General features: G+C 34.6%; 3 protein-coding genes across 3 annotated transcripts; all 3 read left to right on the forward strand.

The window, feature by feature from the left end:
- Nucleotides 1–880: 880 nt before the first annotated feature.
- TM35_000023680 (uncharacterized protein) lies at nt 881–1,228 on the forward strand (the record flags this gene model as incomplete). The annotated part of the gene is made up of 1 exon (XM_029021686.1): nt 881–1,228. One exon carries the CDS (start codon nt 881–883, stop codon nt 1,226–1,228), a length of 348 nt encoding a protein of 115 aa, XP_028887108.1.
- A 903-nt stretch (nt 1,229–2,131) lies between these two features.
- Nucleotides 2,132–2,611, forward strand: TM35_000023690 (uncharacterized protein; the record flags this gene model as incomplete). The annotated part of the gene is made up of 1 exon (XM_029021687.1): nt 2,132–2,611. The coding sequence occupies one exon, from the start codon at nt 2,132–2,134 to the stop codon at nt 2,609–2,611; it is 480 nt and encodes a 159-aa protein (XP_028887109.1).
- Nucleotides 2,612–3,252: 641 nt separating this feature from the next.
- TM35_000023700 (uncharacterized protein) lies at nt 3,253–13,881 on the forward strand (the record flags this gene model as incomplete). Its single annotated transcript, XM_029021688.1, has 1 exon — nt 3,253–13,881. A coding segment is annotated over one exon (10,629 nt), but the record flags the coding sequence as incomplete, so codon positions are not given.

Genomic DNA, 13,881 nt, shown 5'->3' on the forward strand with positions numbered 1-13,881 from the left:
AGCAGCAGGTCGTGTACGAACTACTGATGCTACTGCAAAGAGTCAGGAACCGTCAAAGGTCTCTTCTTATTCTCGTAAAACGCTTGAAACTTCTTCTCCTGCGCGAAAAGGAGACGTATCCACAAGTCCTGCTCCCTCCAACCTCTCAAAGCCTTCGGTTACGGTAAATGGCAGTGAAAAAGCGGGAGGATTAAGCAATGAATCCCCTATTGCTAGGTGGCGGAATTCACGTAATGCGGAGCAATCAGGATCTCCCGCGTTGGTAGGGAAAAATGCGACACCTCCAGTTTCAACATCGTTATTATCAAAGGCTTCTACCGAGAGAGGAACTGGGAAAGGTTCAAACGATCCATCGTGTTTCAATGTTTCAGATAGCACGGCGGGGAGGAAACAGACACCAGAGTATGGCGTGTATTACACTAGAGAAGGCGCTTCGCAGCGGCAAATTTCTCCGATTCGAGTTAGTGAGAAGTCTAATGTAGCGGGGAAGGATGAACGACCAACTTTTCGACACTCACCACGAACGTTTAGAGACACTAATAAAGAGGGAACACAACCACAGTCACAAGTAAAGGAATCAAAACGTCGTGTTCCGTCTCCTGTTGCGAGTTTGATTTCTCCAGTGTTGCCTACGCGTAGTGAAGAGTCTGAGAGTGAAGACTTGCCTTCGTTTGGATTAATCCGGCGAGCAGTACGAACCGGTCAGGTACCACACAATGTGCAGAGTGAAGGACTGCCAGAATGGCGGGAAAACATAGTATGGAGTGCACGACAACGACGTGTGAGCCCTCGACGTCCATCTCGCTATGGTGGATCTCGTATATCATCTTACAATGCAACTCCGATTGGGCGTTCGAGTTCTGTGTCCAATGGACCACGGATGTCATCTGATAATGAGGAACTTGCCCATTTTTTAGGTTCTTACAGAAATGGTCCACGGCGAAATTCTTCAGCAGTTTTATTACGAAATAAGACAAAATTTCAACCTGTTGTGCCAAATAGACTAGTTGAATCATCAACTTCTGTGCATAACATTGCACGCCATAAGGAGGCTAGAAGGTCATCAGAAAAGAAATATAATCTTTTAGATGATAATGGTGAAGAACCCTCAGCATTGTTAGAAGAAGAGCTTTCGAGTCTCTTATTAAGTCTAGAAATGTATCAAAAACGATTGGAGCGTGCAGCGGCTATTGTAAACCTTGAAAGGCAACGCCGAACGCGTTCCTAAGCATTTTTCTCATATTGTATATATTCCTTGGTGTGTATTATTACGCACGCATTCACCTTTTTTTTTTTTCTTTTTAGTCCTTGCAATCAACATCCACTCTCCTACAAAACGTAAAAAAAAAAAAAAATTGAAAAAAGAGCAAATGACTCCCTTTTGTTCTCCAGACAAGGCATGCGTTTATAGATGTCTCTGTGTGGAGAAAGAATGATAAAAAAAAAAATGTTCGTGCTTAATCTGGCTGGTAACTCTGAGGTACGCAGAGAAGAAAAAAAAGACTTTTTGGTAGATAGAATAAGTGAAAATTGTCATTAATGAACCCGATGTCGAGCAAAGAATATTTTTATCGACTATCACCACTGACATTCATCAGTATTACAAGAAATACGGAAACAATGAATATAAGGGAATAATGTAGCGACCAAAAAAAAAAAAATGAAGACTAAACTGTATGGCAATTACTTTTATGTGGAGGGAACGAAAAATAAAAAAAAAGCCCAAAAGAAAAAAAAAAAAGAAACCTCTTGATTTTCCAGGGATATATAGTGTCGTTAACATGCTGTGTGAGATTGTCCTGTGTTAGCGGAGTATACGTATATATATATATACTTTGCTTAATATGAGACCAAATTACAGAAGCAAGGATTATGCGTGGAGTAAAAGAGGTATAATGCTATTATTTTGGATGAAGGGAGGACGAAAAAGAAGAGGGGGAGTAGATCCCTTGTATGATGAAGGACCCCTTATTTTGTTGTTGTTTTTTGTGTTTTTTTTCCACAGTCAGGAGTGTGTTTTTTTTTTTTTTTTTTCTTTTTTTGATATTTCTCTGTATGGTGGTGTTTTCCTCTCTTTTTTTTTTGTTTGAATCGACTTTTTAATTATAGAATTGGAGTAAACAACATACATATGGGTAGAACAGGGATGGAGCAGGGATATCAAGATAATAAACAGATGGAAGAAGTCCGTGCTTATGTGAAGAAACACAAACTAAATGAACTCTTTTCTATCTTTCTTCAGCTTTTGGTATATTATAAACCGGAAGACCCACGTGCTTTTCTTCAGCGAGAAGTTAAACTTATGCTAGAGGGACCGAAACCTACTCCGTTATTTGAGGAGAAGGACCTTGAAACTATGTTTTATCTCATTGATGTAACAAAACAACAATGGGTAACATTAGATCAACTTCGTAATACATGCAGAAATCTGGCAACGGCTGCAGGTGGAGGAAAAGTGGCTCTTTCACCTGAACATGAGCAGGCAATCGATAGGGCAGCTGATGAGAATGGTCTTGTGAATATTGATAAGTTTAAGGAGGTTCTCTCTATGCAGTTGCTTTCCGCAGATGTCTGGACAACATATGAAGAACAGACTGAGCAAAAGAGTTAGAAATGTGTTAAGTTCAAAGTTTAGTGGTGAGGCAAGGGCAGCCAAGGTATAATAAAAAAACGAAAAGAAGAAAAAAGTATGTACGTATGTATTTTTAAGAAGGAAAAAGAAGTCTAGTGTTGTGTTTCTTTTTCTTTTTTTTTTGCTTTATTTTTTTTTTTATTTTTGGAAGAAGAAGAGGAAGAAGGAGGGCCATAAAGTTTTTTTTATGAGCTGCTTAATTAACTTCCTTGAATGACTAATTGTCTATATATATATATATATATATATATATAGAGAGAGAGAGAGAGAGAGATGTGGATATTGTTTTAATTATTTTTTTTGTCTTTTTTTCCCCTATTTAATCTAGAAGGTCCATAAATACATTTGGTAGTGGGTTGTTAAGGTGTAAAAGGGATTTCCGTATTGATTAGGGAATTCTAAACCTTCAACAACCCTTCTTTACCTCATACTTCAATTGCGCCTGTATTTCATTGGACCAATTCGGCATTTGTATTAGAATTCAAATAAAGGAAAAACGATAACAACAGCAACGCCAGTAGTAAAAAAAAAAGAAAATTCGAAAGAAAAAAAAGAAAAGAACAAAAAAAAGGGTTGTGGGGTGATTGTTTAAAGTTTTGGTACGTATTGCAGCTGTGCAAATGCTGGAAAAACAATTATCTGTTTTGTTAGCAACGTACCTTAGCCGATTTATTTGTGATCTCAATGAGGAACAACTTCGTATTTCTCTTTGGTCTGGTGATTTAGTCCTGCGGGACCTAGAACTACGTACCAACATCCTTGATCAAATTGCCCTTTCACTTTTTCAAGGAAAACATGGAAGTGAGAGTTTTAAAAAAGATGAGAATATTGATGTTGCAGAGGCAGCTGCCCAATCTCTTTTATTACCCTTTACAGTTGTAAAAGGAGTAGTGAAGGAGTTAGTGATTAGTGTGCCATGGTCCGCATTAGATCGAGAACCGATAAGTGTGGAGGTTCGTGGAGTGGAGATTGTGTTTGGTCTTCTGCGTGGAAGACCGTATAATGCGGAGGAGGATGCGGCCCGAGTGTCTGTTGTTAAACAGAAACAATTGCAAATGTTTGAAAGTGAAAGACGTCTTTATGGTCGTGGACAAGGTGAACAGGTAATGAGTATTTTTCATACATCTTCGTCAGAAGGAAATACACGAACTAGTCGTTCATATGTTGATAAAATTACTGAAACTATTACACGAAATATTCACATTGTACTTCGTGATGTTTCTGTAAAGTATGTTTTTGATTATCAAGGTCTTGCACCTTGTTTAGCTTGTGCCTTAGTTGTGACTCTAGATGATGTTTACATCACAACAACAGATGAAGAATGGGAAGATCGATTTATTATGGATTTATCTATGCCATATTGTAAAAAGGCAATTGTGAGAAGTCTTAGGGTATCTCTTCATGCTATGAAAGAAGAGAATAAAGAAAATTTATCTGGTATTAGTAATACTATACCAAAATGGCGAGAAGAATTAAATATTATTGAAATGGATGATATTACGGTACGTATTCGTCTTTCTGATGGTGAGGGAGCTTCTGTTGCTGTTAGTAGTGATAATAATTATTCTAGTAATAGTAATAATAATAATAATGATACTAGTACAGGGAATGCTATGATAATAAATGTGACAACTCCAAATCCTGTAAAACTTCGATTCTCCTTTGGGGCTATAGGAACGATAGCGGTTTTAAATGATTCTTTACAAGGTGGTTTAATGGGTGTAAACTACAGACAACATCTTCATTTACTTAACGATAATACAGAAAATGTATCGGTAACACCAAGACGTGCTCAACGTTATTGGAATTTTGCTATTCGATGTGTTCTAGATGATATTAGACGTTCAAAGAATAAATTAAAAGGACATCATCATCATCATAAGCATCATCATAACTTTATGGATAGTGTTGTACATTTCGGTAAACGTCGACGAGAGTATTGCGCTCTCTGGAAAAGAGCACAGAAGGTTTCATGGCTTCCACCACTCTTACCAGAAGAAACGACAACATTGGCTTCACTTGAAGATATATTAACATTAGAACAAATTGTATTTCTACGGTGTTTGGCATATGCAGAACTTAGTAAAGAGAAACAATCCATGACTCAACAGAAAATATATATTGCTGATGCTATTAGGCGAAAGAAACCTTCTACATCTACTTCTACTTCTAGTAGTACTAATAGTAATAATCAAACAACAAGTACGAGACGTTGGTGGTGGTTTGGTTGGCGATCTGCTGCGCCTATGGATATAGTGGAAGAAACACTTCAGAGTTCAGAAACGGAAATGGGTTGGATGGCAGCGGAATGGTCATTTGGTTATCAATTTCTTCAATATATCGCTATTCGTCCAGTGGGACCTTCTTCTATTTCAACAACAACAACAACAACTGTGTCATCATCATCTTCATCTTCATCTTCAAAGCCTATTAGTGTTCGAGTATTTATTCCAGGTGTAGAAGTGGATTTTTACCCGCAAATTTGGTTGAATGATGTACGGGAAAGGAAACCAATTTTATCTTATCTTGAAAATCTAAAACAACATATTCATGCCTCCTTTAGTAGTGTTGAATGTGTATATATAAAAAATACCAAACCAAGAGATGATAGAGTTGGATTCTCTTTAAATATCAAAAGAGCTAATGTAAATTTTACTGGAAACTTATCTTCACCATTGTTGGAATCACAAGAAATACCAGAAGAACAGAATGGTGAAGAAGATATGATATCTCAACCACTTTTATGTGAACAGTGGCTCTCTATTAGTGTGAATGAAACTTATTCCATGATAAGTGCTGCTATTGCAACTACCCGAATTACACTTCAACCACTATGTGAGATGCGATGGTGGATAGATGGAATGCAAAGTATGTTAACAGCATTACCTTTATATACAAAAAAAATTCCTGTTTTTGTATATGAATCTACTCCACAATCATCATCATCATCATCATCATCTCCTTCCACATTGTGTTCTTTATCTGTAGATGTAAATATTGCTGGAATTATTTTTGCTATACCTGTACCTGTATCAAGTAGAACTGTGGAACCAAATGAAATCCTATTTCATATACCTGAAATACATATAGGAACTTTAGAGGAAAGAAGAGAAAGAAGAGGAATGGAGTCGGAGTCATCATTATCCTCTGCAGTGAAGTGGCATTTATCTGCAGGTATACAAAATCCAATTCGTCTTTGCTGTAATGGAGTTACTAATGTTATTTCCTTCTCATCTCTAGAAATGGATATATTAGTGGGTGATCGACTCTCTGCATTTGTACGTTGTCAAGTGGAAATAACCATAAACCCATTTGTTTTTAGTCTAATAAATTATTACTATGAGAGTTTAATAATAGCATCTGAAGATGTAACTAAGTCTCTTATTCAAATTATTAAAGAGAATGATGGAAAATGGCATTTGGAATCTCATGACGCTCTTTCTGTTGGAAACACGTTAGTAACATTTCCAGCAGAACGATGTCGTAGTTATCTCTATCTTTTATATCAAATGGCATTGATTAAAGAAGCACTCTGCAGTGAAACTTCTAAACCTGTAGTCAAGAATAATAATAATAATAATAATAATAATAATAATAATAATCAATTAACAGAACATTCATATTTACAACGATTAGTAGTGAAAATTGATTTTTTACATGCAACTATTCAAAATACATCTCAAGAAGATCTTGTTGAAATTGAGTTGCCAGGAAAAACAATGACAAATTATGAAAATACACAAATACCGTTATCATTACAACAAGAACAACAACAACAACAACAGCAGGGTTCTCTCTCTAATGATGCATTAACTTTGGAATTGGTATCTCTTGATGTTGGTGGTTATGGATATATGTTGCAAATGCCGGATATGAATGTTACTACACCTTCAGGTCAACATGTTTTTATGCTGGAGTCTTTAACAGTTACACGTGGAGGATCTTCTGCAGCTAATTTAATTGGTATTGGTCAAGTACAAATAGTGCTTTCTTCTACTTTAGTGGATAGTCTTGAAGTTGTGTTAACTCTATTCTCATCTTTACATCCACCACCATCATCATCATCTTCATTATTATTAAATTCTCATTTGCGCATTGAGCATAGTGCCAATAATGAAGTTGTTGGTATGGATAGTGCATTCCATCCATCTACTAGTGAAGAAGCTGCTACTAGCGTTAATAGTAATAATAATAATAATAATAATAATAATAATAATAATGAGGGTACGAATACAAATAAAGGTCTAGAGGCATCATTGAGAAAAATGAGTATTCGTCTTCTTTTGGATCAATCGGATGATAGTTTTGTTATGCTTGCTGAACATGTTTTTATTAAAATGGATAACACTTCAAACGGTCATTCTATCCGTATACAAGGAATCATTGATAATATTCTCTATAATGTGGAAGAGAGAGATGTTGTGAAGAACTTTTTACTCTTCACATCGAGTTCTGGTTTATTAGGGGATATGAAACCCTTTACTTTTAATTGTACTCTAGAGAATACACAGACTACTTCACAAGGGAGTTCTCAGAATATAATATTATTTCAAACTACAGGGGGTAGAATGAATTTATTTTTGGCCTATTGGTTGCAATTTACTTCTCTACATACAGAACCCACAGTAGTGCGACTATTAAAACTTTTAAATTCAGAGAATGAGAAGGAAAAAGAAAAAGAAGAACATTCTATAATAGTTGAGGGAAATAATGAGATGAGTTCAAGCCTTATGATGAGTGGAGAGATATGTGGATTAGAAGTACTTTTAGCTACAGATGCGAATCAAGAAATTGATATAAATGAAAGTGAAACATTTCTTCACTTTTATAGTGAGATGATTAAAGTGGCAATTAAAGTTTCATCAGATGTATCGAATAAAAGTGAAGGATCGCCTTTTTCTACAGAATTGAAATTTCACAATATCTTTCATATTGCCCCAAATGATAGTAATCATACCTTATATCCATTTATGCCTTATGCATCCTTATTGGCAGAAAACTATACCTTACTTGTACCAAATGAGGATAATAGTGGTTATCAGTATGTAAAGAGTAAGAGTCATGATATGGCCGTTCATTTTAATATTTCCTCTTCATCTCCGAATAGTAATAATAATGATAATAATAATAATAATAATAATAATATCATTCATTCTTTTATGGGTAATGAGGATATACCAACAGATGCTGCTATTAATATGAAACTTACTATGAATGTGGTACATTCACTTCTTCAAGCACTCTTTCTAAATATATCGTATACGAATACACCATTAAAAGATACCAGTTGTGTGGAATCTACATCATTGAAAAGTTCCTCTACAATGTCTATGCTTATTACAGTTTCTTCAGCTCGTTTTGTATTTATTAATGAACAGGATGTATTTGTAGCACGTGCCCAATTACAAGTATATTCCTTTCAAAACAATGGTGAAAAGATATCGAGAAAAGTAATGCATTTAAAGGGAATTACTATTGATGATATTAGTCCAACACGTCGTATGATAGAATGTGGTATACCACGATGGGAACAAATAACTCCCACACGAGGAGAATTTCAACAAGAGAAAAAAAGATTATTAGAAGTGGAAAGTGGTGGTTTATTTTTATTGGAATCACCATTGAATGCAAATAATTCTACTGAAATTACTACTACTACTACTACTACTACTACTACTACTACTACTACTATGATGACTACAAATGATTTTGTTTTGGATGATGTGAAATTATATCCTATTCATTCTTCTTGGGTGGCATTCCTGAACATTCTGATGAATGGTGATCCCGCTTCTTTTTTGGATGAATTCAATCATAATAAGATCAGGAGCTGTAGGAATAGTCATTATAATGATAATATGGATAATAATAATAATAATAATAATAATAATAATAATAATAATAATAATAAAGTGAGTACAAGTAATAAGAAGATTGATAAAGAGAATAAGACAGTATCATTAACTCAATCTTCTATGATTGTAACACTTCGTAATGTTCATATTTACTTTGAAGAAGCATGGGAAGAGCCTTTAGCTATTCTCTCTATTCATTCCATGTCATTTATTCAACAACAGAACTGTGGGGAAAAGAAATTGGAGCTTTTAGTAGATAAACCTATATCTCTTATACCGTGTTTTGGAGATTTACCGCAGGAATCTATTTTACACTGGGAACCCACAATAAATGAGACAAAACCAATATATCTTCATATTACGCTTACGCAAAAAGAAGGAGATGATGAAAGTAAAGAAATAAAATATCAATTTGGAACACAATATGAAAGTAAACCAAAAGTTTCTTATTCCAATCATGTGGAAATGGAACTACACTCTATGAAATTATATCTTCATATGGATTATCTCACACGTTTATCACAATTTATGTTAGCTGAAGCTAATGCATATACTACTTTGTTCTCATCATCATCATCATCTTCTTCCTCGGCCAGTGAAATTCTAATACCTAATACATCTGTATCCTCTATACATGTGATACTTCGAGATGTAGAAATGATTCTTCCATATATTGGAGTTTCTGAATCCTCTAGTTGGGGTTTTACTGTAAATACTGTAGAGATAAAGAATGAGTGTGTGGATACACTTGTGAGTAGTACCTCATCTGCTGGAATAGATTCCATGTATTGTTTCTCTAATGTTTATACCATACATGTGATTGGGGCTATTATTGCATGTGAACCATTATTTCCATTGGCATTACCAAATACCATTCTACGTGCAGAAATACCTATACCAGGAACTATCTATACAGAATGGTGTTCAAGTGTTTCTGTTATGCCAGATGATCGTGCATATGTACAATCTAGATATAGTTTTCTAACACCTGCCGCATTACCTGTGTTTACTTCTTCACTTCTTTCAAAATGTATTCATATACAAACAGAAGAAGAAACTTGTTTTTCTGTATCTGCATTACATGTACGGGATGCACTTCGGGCTATTCCATTCGCCATTCCTTCTAAAGATATACCACTTTATTATGCCCCATTTCCTGAAGTTAAACAACAAGATGAAAGAGGAGGAGAAAGGAGTTTCTGTACAAAATCTGTAGTGAAAGTAGATCTTCCACGTCTCGCATTTCGTTTAGTAGAGAGTGGTTATATGTTAACGGGTAATAAAGGTATCATTGGTAATACCCTTGCAGAGATTCGATTTCTTGGCGTTATCACACTTGTTGCCTCTTTTGATGAACGAGAAGAAATTCAAATGCGAGCACATTTGGTAGTGAAGGGAGAATTTGAATTACTTGACGGTAAAGGTACTGTTGTTCTCTTTAGACGTGATGAAGTAACAACAAGAACAGGAAGAACAACAGGGAAAAACAGAAGAAGATCTATAATGGAAGGAAGAGAAAGTAAACCTTATGTACATGCTCCATCTGATGTAGGATTACAAATTGAATTAGTGGATACTTTAAAAGAGCGTAAAATACGAGTGGAATCTCATGGAATTACTCTATCACTTCATCCACAAACTGTAGATTTTGTTTTGCGAATACATAACTTTATTGGTTTATTATATCGTGAAGGAATTCTTACCAGAAGTTCAAGTCCTTTAATGAAGAGTGAAGAAAGTATGGAGATGGTATTACAACAACAGCAACAACAACATGATGTATCTGAACAAGAAAAACATACTACCTTAAGTATTCGTATAGGTTTATTTGCATTTATGTTAGAACATATCGCTATTCTAGAAGCACGAGGTATGGAAGCTCGTCTAAGTTGGGATGATGTTGTTAAGAAGAGTCATAGTGAGACGATTCCATATAATTTTATTGTGGATAGTATTTCCCTTCAACAAGTGGATACACAAGATGAGTTTGTTTTTCTTTCGGATTTAGATGTTACATTTGATGTTGGACAAGTAAACATTCGATCTAAACAATTTATTGTAAATAATTATGATATGTGTTTCTATAGGGATTTATTAGAAACAGGAGAGGCATTATATAACTACATTACACATCATTTTACCTATTCCAAAAAGAATGAAGATGGATTTAAACAATCTGTGATAATAACACTTATGGATTTTCGAATATGTTTTTTCCAATCATCTTCAGTATCAGTTGGAGTGAGTGTGGAGGTTGTATTTCCTGTTGTGGTGGTTAAACAAATAGGGAGTACAACTGGGAAAAGTTTATCTTTTGAAACGGAAAAGGGATTTATTCGTTGTCGACGTCCACAAGGTTTACTTCCTCCATTTGTAAATAATATTTGTTTTGCATATATTTTAGAGGAAAATCTTGTAGCGCGAACCCGTGAAGTTGTTATTCGCCTTGGATCTCTAGAAGCTTTTATGCCGCTTGGAGATATTCTGCAGTGTTGTGTAGAGGCAGTTGCTCAGGCCATATTACCCGTACTCGGATACTCCCTCACAGAATTAAATAATGATAATACTAATAATAATACTAATACTATACCATTAACAACACTTCGAATTAGTGATAAGATGGTATTTAGTGTACCATTACTTTCATTAAATGTTTGTGCTGCGCAATCAGATGAGGAGGCGTTAGTTAAAAATCCTACAATTTTATTTGGTGTGAGTTTCTGTAATGTATCCTTTGAACAAAGTCGTAATGGTGTAAATGAAAAAACGCTTGCTCGGGTTTCTACTATTACGAGTACAGTGGATCCTTCTATTCAAAAAGAATTTCTCTCTTCATATCCTCCATCTGGGGCTATGGATGAACCTTCTATGTGGGCTTTATATTTCTGTAAAGAAGTATTATCTACGAGTGTAGATTCTGAATTCTCTTCTTCTAATATTTCTGAAGAAGGTGTGGGAACACTTGAACAATTACCAACAAGATTAGTAAATGTAGTGGCTCGAGCCCATGCAGTGAAATTAACAGTTTCACCACAATTATTACGTACATTAAATGAACATGTATTGATGTATGTAGCTTCAGGTGTAAATAAAACTCGAACAAGTACTAATAATACTAATACTTCTTCTTCTTGGATGGCATCTCGTCATTTACGTGAGATTACACCTATTCGTAGTTATAATTCTTCTTTTGTAGATACACATGATAGACTTATTACCATTACATCTGATTTATGTCTTCATACAGATCTTACATTAGGTGGACGTCGGGGTTCACGTTTACATTTTGCAAAAAGTACTATTGAGAGTATAAATCCAATAAATAAGATTACATTAAAAGGAGTAAATGATGCTAAAGTATTTCTTTCATTTTTATCAAATACAGATGGAACGTTATCACCACCTATTATAGTAGATTCTGGTTTAACTGTTGTATGTGAAGGAGTTCCTTTTATAGTAGATTCTGGTAAAATTCTGGATTATGTAATCTTGGGTGAACGTTCTCTTTTCATTGCCCCTTTAACAGAGTCTGATATTAGAATAACATCTCATCATACTCCTTTAGTGCCTGTACATAATTCAAAGGAATTCCCTATACGAACAGCACGTTGGTATAATCTTAAAGTGAGTATAGATGTGAATACAGATATATCTTTACGATTATGGACAAAACATCAAACCATTGCTGTCTCTGGTGAGGCATATGCACGATATAAAATTGAAAAAAATTGTTTTGAAGGTGGTAAAGGTGTACGAGACTTTATTGATGAATGTGGAGAAGTAGCATTATCTAAAGTTTCTATTTTATGTGATAATGGTTCTATTACAAAAGATTTAACAGGTCTTGTAGTAAATGTTAAACATCATAAATTTAATGAAGATACTTCTTCTTCTTCTCATACAAGTGGAATGACAACTGTACGGGCTATTGTACCAATAACAAGTTTTACACTTTCTTTAAGTAATATAAGATTACTTTATGATACTTTTAATGAATTACGACAAGGATCCGATCATATAGGTTCTACTATAGAGATGAGTACAGGATTAGATACAACTCCTGATAAAGATGGACGTAATTCTTTCCGATCAAATCACTATATACATAATATACATACAAGAGAAATTTCTTATCATGAACCTTCACTTGTTTGGTCACGAGAAGATGAAGTGGCACCTTTAATTGAATTTGGTGTTTCTGCACCATGGATAGAAGTTACTTTAACAAATGATTTTTATAAACCTGAAGTTTCAGTTGTATTGAGTAATAATGCTATTTTAGCAAAAGGACATCGTAGTTTTAATCATTTAACATGTACAGCTTCTACTACTGTACGGGTAACGGATTATCCACAATCAGAAGAATCCCCACGAGATATTCTCCTCATTGCTCCAGAATTAGCATTAGAGTATGCACGATATAAAGGTAATGGATTTTCTCTACAAGGTGCATTAAATTGTCCTGAAGCTTCTGTTACTATTCCATTAATTACATCACTACGTCTACTTCGTTTTCGAACAGCATTACAAGAGAGTAAAAATGGTTCCACTAGTAATAATAATAATAATAATAATAATAATAATAATAATAATAATAATAATAATAGTGGGGCCTATGCCTTTAGGAATAGTACAGGAGTTCTTCTTTTCCTTTCTGCTGTGAGTAATAATAAAAATAATAATAATAATAATAATAATAGTGGAAAACGTGAGGGTCAGGAGGAATCGAATTCCTTGTGTATGTTACCTACTGGAGAATTAGTAAAAACAAATTTATTAAAATATAATCAAACTCGATTTTGTATTATCCCTGATGGAAAGGAAAGTATAGCGAGACATCGTAAAGGTCTTGGTTCAGTAGGAACAGAAATTGATTTATCTGTTTTACAGCATGGATCTACTTATCGATTTCCACTTTTAGGTGCTTCTATTGGTGTATTGGATGTCGTTATGCGGTTAGATGAGATGGAGCGGGTAGTGAATATTACAACATCTGTACAAGTAAAGAATGAGTTATCACAATACCCAATCTCTTTCTCAGTTAATAATACTACTAATACTAGTAATACTAATACTAGTAATATTAATATTAGTAATAGTAGTAATAATCCTTTTATGGATTCCTTTGTCGTTCAACCGAAAGAAACTCGTTATGCAACTCTTCCATGTCTTCAACAACCCTTTTCTATTATGATTGAGGATTGGTGTACAAGAATGAAAAATACACTCATGACATTAGAAGCCTTTATAAGTGCATTTATACTTCTTCCTAGTGCTCATGGGGGGATGTTATTAACAAATGATATGAATGAAGATTCTTTTCCATATGAGGCTTTTATGGATGGAGATGATACCATTGTTTTACCATTGACTCTTTACAAACAACATGATTTT

Source organism: Trypanosoma theileri (genome assembly GCF_002087225.1).
Source record: "Trypanosoma theileri isolate Edinburgh chromosome Unknown TM35_Tth_2_V1, whole genome shotgun sequence".
NCBI classification, from domain to species: domain Eukaryota; phylum Euglenozoa; class Kinetoplastea; order Trypanosomatida; family Trypanosomatidae; genus Trypanosoma; species Trypanosoma theileri.